Below are 9,600 nucleotides of genomic sequence, written 5' to 3' on the forward strand. Positions count from 1 at the left end.
AGAGGCGATCAAATACCACCAAAAGAAAGCTCTATTTGTGGGAAGAAAAGGACGCAAATTTTGTTTGGGAGCCATGTCGCACGACCGCGCAATTGTCTGTTAAAGCGACGCAGTGCCGAATTGTAAAAACCCCTTGGGTCATTTAGCAGCATATTGGTCCGGTCCTTAAGTGGTTAAAAAAGGCCAACCTCTAGTTAACGCTATTCATTGCCACCTGAGGACACAGATTACCAAGTACTCCAAGCTTTTTTTTTTTTTAACCTTCTTTTTCATTAAATTCCTAGAATTCTGTGACATGTATTCACTATGCTCTGTTACACATGTCACAGAGCTCTGAACTACAGGAGGTGCTGAGGGGAGAAGTTTCATAAGAAGTCAGAAAAAGGAATCACTGTTTGTAGGCAGCAAGGTACCATGGGATATGTAGTCATGAAAGCAAACAGAAGAAACTGCAAAGCATGCAGGGAATCCAGAAGTTGTGGAAATAGATTGGCACCAGACAGGCAGCACTCACACCATGAAAGGAGATTTTTGAAGCAAGTTTATATTCGATTGCCAAAAGAACTTTTACTTGTGTGGTCATCACAATGCTAGTCTATGCTCTGACCATAGAATTCCCTTAACTGCGTTCCATGCTTCTCAGTGGCACTTGTGGGTATAGAGGAGCATGCAAGTTCCTCCCTTGTGACAAAGTTACTGAGATGAGGTGAAGGGGATGTGCTGATATAGTCCAGAAAAATAGATAGAAAGAGCTCACAACACTTCTGTGCTTGCAGCATTTTAAAAGGAACAAAACCCAAGCTAGTGAAATGTGCATGTTTTGTAGCGATGTACTGATTTTTTTTTTTTTCAATTGACCAGGACTAAATCGTAAAACCTTTTTAAAATTTGGATAGTAGTGAGGGATTCTATTACTGCATTAAATGTTTGTACACTTCTTTGTTAATCACCACTAACAATCTATTCATTAATTATGAGCAACGTCTACAAGCAGCAGCCTATTTTGGTCTCCAATGTTGAGTGTGGTAGCAGTGGAAGGACAGGAATCATTCCATCCTTCTGCCAGACTGTATTGAGGAAAATCAAGCCTCTGCTAAAAATGTTATGAGATCCATGTGCTTGGGATCTGGTATCTGCATATGGCTCCCAAGACACGATTCAATGCCTTACCTTGTTCCACAGCTTCTCCAAACGGGGATCATTCAGTACATCATTTTCTGTGCCATCTTTAATATAGTTATTTTCTTCAGTTTGTGTCTGTTTTTTGCCATCCAGTCCATACTTGGCTAAGATAACTATATGGAAAAAAAAATAAAATAAAAAACAAACACACACACACACACACACACACGTTACTGTGCAAAGAGAGAAGTAAAACTGATAACTAGATTGTTGATGAATACAGGGAGTACAAGAGCCACACACACAGGTTTTTATTGAAGAAGTTAACACCGTAAAGTAATAAAGTATACTATACTGGTGAATGGACAAACAAAAAAAATAAAAAATTAAGTATGCAAGCAGGGCTGCTGATAGGGAGGGGGTACCACCAGCCCTCCTGTAGGGAGCCCCAGACAGCAGGAAGATCGCTAGAGAACAGTGCCCTCCGTGTCTCTTCGCCCAGGTTTCTCCCCCTCTCCCTCCCACCAGCTTTTAGCTGCTGGGTGAAAAACATGGAGGGATAATGAACCTGGCCTGCCGCCGCTGAGCTCCTTCTCCTGCCCCGCTCACACTCACAGCTGGGTCAAGGAGATTGGATGCTGGAGCAGAAAGGAGACATCCAGGAGGAGGTGCGCTGTGTTGTGCTCTCCTACCTGTCAGAAGAGCATTCCATATACAGCACATGAGACCGGATCGTTCGTACTGTATGTCGCATTTCACTTCATACACAGCGCCCCTATCCACATTTCCTGCTGCCGCGAGCAACCCTTGCGATATACAGTCAGATCCGGTCTCATGTGCTGTATACTGTAGATGAACGATCTTCTGACAGGACAGAACACAGCACACCTCCTGCTGGCTTTGTGGTGGCTTCTCCCTGTAAGTTGGGGGAAGTGGATGGGTGGGTATCTTTGCTGGGGATTTAGGGATGGAGAATGTGTTAGGAGGAAGGTTAGGGGTGGGGGAGGGTTGAACCAGGAGAGGGATTTCAGTAGGGAGGAATAATTTGTGCTGGGAAGAGTAACTTAGAGGGGGTTGTGCTAGGAGAAGGGATTTGTTGGGAATGTGTCCTAGGAGAGGGATTGAAGAAAGAAGATTTGTGCTGGGGAGGGGAGATGGGGGATGATTGTGTACCAGGAGCCAGTGGGGGAATTTGGGGCCAATAGGAGGGATGGGGAGTTGTACTAGGGGGGGGAATTGGGGTGGTATTTGTGTCCATTAATAATGATTTTCATGCATTTTTTGGTGAAAATATTGTATAAAATACCAGTGTGTGTGTGTGTGTGTGTGTGTGTGTGGGGGGGGGGGGCGGCGTCAGGTAGGCTGTATGGGGCCCCATGATGATTCCTAACAGCAGCCCTGTATGCAAGACATTTAAATACATAAAAATAAGTACATATTGAAGACAAATATGTCATGGGCTTTGGGATCTCATTTCCCTTTCTATAGGATACCCCTGACTGACTATTCTCATGATTGCCTTTCCACCCCCCACCAAGTCTTGGATGTGCAGCTTTCAAACACATCCTCCTGATAGGACACTGAGCGCTTGCATAGGAGCAATTTCGTCATTTAAAAGCACACACAGAATGTGGGGGACTTACTAAAACTGGAGTGCAAAATCTGGTGCAGCTCTGCATAGAAACCAGTCGGCTTCTATTTTTTTTGTCAAAGCTTAAAGCGATTGCAAAGTCCCCCCCTTATCCATACATCGCTGGACAGATAGGGACCTCAGGTAAGTGTTAGGGGGGCTGCTGCTGCACACAGGCATTTTATCTTAATGCATTAAAAAAAAAAAAAAAAAAAAAAAAAAAAAACCTTCTGCCTTAGGCTCGGTTCACATTGCAACCAGCTGCGGATCGCACAGGAACGCTGTGCATCCCCATTCTCTAGTTCAGGGACAAATCAGAAGCCAAAGACGCACAGCGTTTCTGTGAACTTAGAAGCGGATTGGCTACCATGCACAGCTGCACCAGATTTTGCACTTTCCAGTTTTAGCAAATCAAGCCAAAATATCTTGTCCGTGCAGACAGTGGTGTCCCAAATTCTGCCTAAAGCAATGGGTGTTAAAAAAAAGGCAACCATCCCTTACTCCAGATTATTATTTACTGTGAGTTAGCATGACAGAGTTTTGCTGCCAGCCAGAAACATGTAATGGCATCAGAAACCATGGCATGCCAAAGAAATGGAACCCAAAGCTCAGCAAACTGTAAAAATCACTTAGACCATTTCACACACACACACACACAAATATGATAAGAGAGCAGAGAGATGCACTCATCAGTCTGTTGCTTCTTCTTTAATGTCCACTCATGGGTTGTGGCAGGGAGGTGACCAAGTCAGTGAAGCTTAGCTGCAGTAGTCAAGAGGTAACCCTACCAAACAGTGCAGCCAAGTCAGTGACCTATGTTAAATTTCAGTAGTAGGGCTGGGCGATTTTGGCCATTAAAAAAAAAAAAAAACCCACAACACACCACAGACCCCTAGATTCAAATCAAGTCACCAAACCCCCCCCCCCCCGCAGCTTCTGCCCTTTTTCCCAGGATTGCGGCGAGCTGTGGTCAGGATTTTTTTGGCGAGGCCGCGGAGCGCTGGTCCTAAAAATTTTTTATATATAATCGATTCGGTCAAAATCTGAATCAATTTGCTCTTGCAACTCGATTCAGATTTTAAATCGATTTTTTTGCCCAGCCCTACTAGAAATTCAAATCTTTGGCAGGAAAACTGCTCCTGTATATTGAAAACATGACCTCATTTTTAAGTGCACGTTAGAGGATGGATCCATTTATGTACCTATATGTAACTTTTTTTATGCATTTATGTGTATTTTGAGAATGTTTTGTATTTTTATGAATGATTTGCAAATTGTTTTGCAAAGTATGTAAGATTTTTAACTGTAAAAAATGTAATAAAAAAAACTATTTAAAACAAAGACCTCATAAGAGAATATATACCATTGAGTGATCGCCTGAGTTTGGCTTCTTTTTCTCCATCATCATCTAGTCCTTCAGCCTTTAGCTTTTTCCAGTTCAGTTCATCCTTTTCTTGTATTTTCAGATCGCTGTGGATTTCGGCCAGTTTTACAGAAGAAAGCTGGAGCTGAAAGACAAAAAAAAAAAAAAAAAAAAAAGTAATCCTGTGAAGATATATATGTAGTTAGTTGCCACTGATAAATATAGGCTTCAGGTTTTTTTTAATTGTTTATTTATACAAAATAGAAGACTGGCCCACATGGACCACAGCGAAAAACAGTACAACAGTTGTCATAGGCAGATACACACATGGAAATGGCAGTTACAGGAAGTGTTCGGCCGAAGCCGTGAAGCAACATGTTTAAACAGAACTTATAGTCAGGTACAGCAGTGCGGGCAACAGAGGGCGAACTACCATCTGCCCAGCACCCCCGCCCCCATCTTGGAAACCATCATTCAATCCCAAACAGTGCTCTTGTGGTATCTTCTGCATCTGGGTACTATGGAGCCGCGGTCCAGCCTCCCACATTTTCCCCTTTCTAAGTGCAGTTGAGTGAAGAAAATAAGAGCAAGATTGCGGATGCTGCTCTATGAGCAGTCCAGAGGGAGGGGGAAGAAGGGGAATAGTGAAAGAGAAGAGAGAGAGAGAGAGAAGAGGAGGGGAAGTAGAGGGTAGGGGGGGTCCGCAAGCATGGACATCCACCGCCGTCTAGCGCTTCTCTTCCACGGCCTCCGCCATCAGGGCTGTTCATCCAGGGGGGGGGGCAGTAATTCTCCTCTGAGGGCCTGGCCCTCCTCCGAGTACTGGAACATTGTCCACAATTGCCAGGTCTGGGAGTAAAGCTCGCTCCTATCTTGTTTGGACAGAACCAGATCCTCCATCCACCCAATCTCATCCACCTTCCGCAGCCACATGGCTACCATCGGTGGATGCGGGGATTTCCAGCATAGCGGGACGCAGGCCTTGGCCGCATCCAACAGGTGGCGTACAATCATCTTTTTGTATATACGTGTCGGGGTGGTAGTTGCGTGAAGAAGGAAGTACGCTGGGTGTAACCCGTCTGACCTCTTCCCAGAATGGTCTGAGGTGTGTGCAGGACCAAAAAATATGCAGTAGTGTACCTTTGTCTGATCGGCACCTCAAACAGAGGTCCAATGTTGCCGGGAACAATTTATTCAATAGGACCGGGGTCCTGTACCATCTTGTCAGCAGTTTGTTTTTACCCCAGCGTTTCTATCCTGGGAACTGCTGATCTTGAACAAGAATGCAGCCAATAAAAGTTGCATTCCAACCTTCAGCTTGTTCCATTAGGCTTGGACAATAAAACCTAGAAGCTGATTGGTTACCATGCACAGCTACATTAGATTCGGTGTGCACCAGTTTTAGTAACACCCCCCCCCCCCCCCCCCCAAGTGTTCTCTAGATTGGATGAGGTGGAGATCATGACTTCACTTTCCCTCTCCACCTGTCCAATCAGAGAACATCCTGTGTTCATTAAAGTGGAATTTCCGCTTTTCCTCCTCTGCCACATTTGGAATACATTTTTTTTCCAGGGGGTAGTGAATACCTGTTTTTACAGGCGCCCACTACCACTTCCGGTCGAATCACCAGAAAGTTCTCCCTTCCCTCCTTGCAACTTTCTGGGACACAACAGGTCCCAGAAGGCTGCGGGAACATTCACAAAAGCACAAAGCGACTCACGCATGTGCAGTGGTACGTCAGCTGTGAAGCCGTAAGTAGTCCCAGCCAGATGCCCACAGTCAACATGCCGATGCTGGAAACACAAAGACTGGTGAAGAACGGCGATGAATCCTTGGACAGGAGTCTTTTTATTAAAAGTTGTCAGTTACATTTTGTGTAGCTGCTGACTAAAATTTTTGCACAAGTGACTAAAGCTCCTCTAAGAAAATCATTATGTGAATTGTGGCAAGTGAACCCCTGTGAATATTATGGAGAAGGGAAGCCACTGGGAAGATTGACACCATTGTTGTATTAGTGTTGACCAATGACTAGTACAATGATTTGCAGCTTCCACATGCTCATGTATGAGATGCGATGTGTACTTGCTGTACATTGGTTCAAGCTACAACAAAAATCATATTGAAACTTCAGATTGAAAACCAACATGTTACCATAATAGCTAGCCAAGAGAGCGCTACCTATCCAGGTGGAGGGTGCAAGTTACTACATAAGAGGAGGGGTGGGTGGCAGGTTTCGTGTAAAATACTTTGCCCATGAATCTTGGCACGACCCAATCATGCCAATACAAGCTACTAAATTTCTCTGCACTCTGATCGTCAAGTACTCTTTAGTCTGCATCATGAAAATGTTCATCTTGACTGCTGTCTTTTAATGTTATAATAAAAACAAACACTCGCAATTTGCTGCGTTTATAATCACAGCCTCCAGGTTGCTGTTTTCTCAGGTAGGGAAGCATTGCAAGTGCTGTTGCAGCACGCAAGGAGAGTCCAAAGAGAAGGCACTGAGGTGACAATACAACGTCTCCTTACCACCTGGCAAATGATCTCAGATGAGTGATCCAAACACCGATTGCTCTTCAAAAAGGAAGTAATTGTAAAATAACCCTTAACCACTTCCCAACCGCCTGCCATACATATACTGTGGCAAGTGGTAAGTCGCTCTGTACAGGATTTTGACAACAGCCAAGGGGGGTGGATGCTGTCGCTGGAGCCGTGATCGCGCATATAGGCCTAAACTGATGAAGAAATTAGATTTACATTTTTTTTATTGGATGCATTTAATAATAATAAAAAAAAAAAAAAAATGGCAGGAGGTGATCAAATACCAAAAGGAGGCTCTATTTGTAAAAAAAAAAAAAAAAACGGACATCAATTTTATTTGTGTACAGCATCGCACGACTGCGCAATTGTCAGTTAAAGGAACGTAGTGCCACAGCGCAAAAAAAAAAAAAAAAAAAAAAAAAAAAAAAAAAAAAAAATGGCCCGGTCATTAAAGGGGGCAAAACCTTCTGGGGCTGAAGTGGTTCACCTTCATTTGCCAGCATTATTTTTTTTAATAAATACTTATGTTGGGTCTGGGAGTCTTGTACGGGGAGATGACATGCCTAGAATATGTTCAATGCACACAGAGCCCTATAGGAAGATTGCTGTTGAATAGGATGACAGGATCTCTTTAACCCTTTCACGCCGAGCGTACGCATATATGCGTCCTCGGCTTTCGGGGGTTATACTGGGATGATGCCCGCAGATGCCATTGTTTAGAGCCAGCGATTGGCTATCCAGGGAGAACAACCGATGCAGCAAAAAAACGCTCGGTTGTTACGCCGGAGGAGCGGAAGGGGACATCCCCCCCTCCTGCCGCCTCTCGCCACTCTGACCGGGCCTCCCGTCCCACCGGGAGACCCGATCCGGCGCTTCCAGTGTCCAGCCGCAGACTGAAACAAAGCCGTAAGCGGCTTCGATTCAGTCTCCGCAATGTAAACACGGAAGCAACGTAATTTCCGGGTTTCACGGCTGCCAATGGCGTCGGATTTAAAAAAGTACACAGTATTTAGAATCGCCTTTTTCGGTGATCTGAATACTTTGAAGAGCAAAGGAGGGATCAGGGGGTCTTGAAGACCCCCGATCCCTCCATAAAGAGTACCTGTCACCACCTATTACTGTCACAAGGGATGTTTACATTCCTTGTGACAGCAATAAAAGTGATCAAAAAGTAAAAACACACACACAACACAATTTTAATATTATAAATAAATAAATAAGAATTTATTATTTTTTTAAAGCGCTTCCCTCCCCGCAAGCTCAAGCAACAAAGAAAATGCATACGGAAGTCGCGCCCGCATATGAAAACAGTGTTCAAATCACACATGTAAGGTATCGCCACGATCGTCAGAGCGAGAGCAATAATTCTAGCACTAGACCTCTTCTGTAACTCTAACCTGGTAACCATAAAAAAAAAAAAAAAAAAAAAAAAAAAAGTTTAAAGCGTCGCCTATGGAGATTTTTAGGTACCGTAGTTTATCGCCATTCCACGAGTGCGTGCAATTATAAAGCGTGACATGTTTGGTATCTATTTACTCGGTGTAACATTATCCTTCACATTATACAAAAAAAAATAAAAAATTAGGCTAACTTTACTTTTTCATTTTTGTTTAAATTCATGAAAGTAAATTTTTCCCAAAAAGTTGCGTTTAAAACACCGCCGCACAAATACCGTCCAACATAAAATATTGCAACAATCGCCTTTTTATTCTCTGCTAAAATATATATAAAATATGTTTGGGGGTTCTAAGTAATTTTCTAGCAAAAAATATCGATTTTAACTTGTAAACACCAAATATCAGAAATAGGCTTAGGTATGAAAGGGTTAACGCTAGCCCAGCAGTAGTCACATGATACAGAATAGGTCACATGACCCTCACCCAGTTCTGCAGGTACCCCTAGAACACAGCGTCTATGGAGGAGGTCACATGACTTATCCTCCATAGACTGAGGAGGTCACATGACCCGCACATCACTTACCCGCTGCGCCTTCTCCCAGACCTGGTTGAGCTTCTGTATGCGGAACTCCACCCCCTCCGGCCGGTTCTCATTCTTATCCCGGGAATATTTCCCTCCTTCTCCGCCCGCCCGGGCCCCGAGCACCGACAGCGAGCACAGCAACAACCAGCGGCACACAGCGGAGCTCATGTCTTCGGAGGAGCGCAGGGACACAGGAGAAGCCGGCCACTCCGCCTGTTTATTGGCCCGCTTCTGTCGCCGAACACGATCCGGATTCTCATTGGATTGGAGAAGGCAGGAGGGATCCGCCCACTCTAGGGCTAACCCTATCCGCGCTGGAAGGAATTCTCACAATCCGAGGATGATAGGCCGTTCATTTTACCATCACCAATCACATGACTGAGTGCACTGATAATATCATCCGATATATGTAATATAATGAGATATATAGAAATGAATACACATATATAGACACACAGTGCATGTTAAAAAATATAAATGTCTAAAACATACAAATAAGTAGGGTCACACTGATAACACTTTTTTAAAGAGGAAGTAAAGCCTCCGTAAAGGAAAAATAAATAAATACACCCTGCAAGACAAAAGCAATATTGAGCTAGTATGCATATTAGCTCATTACATGAAGTACTTACCTGAGATCGAAAGCCCCCGCAGCGGTCCTCATTCGCCTTCTCCGTCACCGCCATCTCTCACTGAGGGACTTCCGGGTATCGCGGATCTGGCACTGTGACTGGCTGGAGCCGCGATGACGTTGCGCATGCGCGTGGGAACCGCCACTAACGGCATGATCACATTCACTAAGGGCACGCTCAGTGCGCCTGCGCCGTTGTCTACATTGTGCATGCACCGTGAACATCGGTGCAGACTTTTTTGCAAATATCTCCTGTAGGTTTAGGAGATATTTGTTGCACCTACAGGTAAGCCTTAATCTAGGCTTACCTGTAGGTATGTATAAGTAGTCTGT

General features: G+C 44.3%; 1 protein-coding gene across 1 annotated transcript in view; it reads right to left on the minus strand.

The window, feature by feature from the left end:
* Positions 1 to 8,873, minus strand: part of LRPAP1 (LDL receptor related protein associated protein 1) — a 30,127-nt gene extending 21,254 nt beyond the window's left edge. Inside the window, exons 1-3 of the mRNA XM_040335353.1 lie at positions 8,637 to 8,873; positions 4,116 to 4,260; positions 1,171 to 1,295 (exon numbers count right to left, since the gene is read on the minus strand). Coding sequence (XP_040191287.1) covers positions 1,171 to 1,295; positions 4,116 to 4,260; positions 8,637 to 8,804 — 438 coding nt within the window. The 5' untranslated portion in view covers positions 8,805 to 8,873. The remainder of the gene's footprint in view (positions 1 to 1,170; positions 1,296 to 4,115; positions 4,261 to 8,636) is intronic.
* Between the last annotated feature and the right edge of the window lie 727 nt (positions 8,874 to 9,600).

This window comes from Rana temporaria, chromosome 1 (genome assembly GCF_905171775.1).
Source record: "Rana temporaria chromosome 1, aRanTem1.1, whole genome shotgun sequence".
NCBI classification, from domain to species: domain Eukaryota; kingdom Metazoa; phylum Chordata; class Amphibia; order Anura; family Ranidae; genus Rana; species Rana temporaria.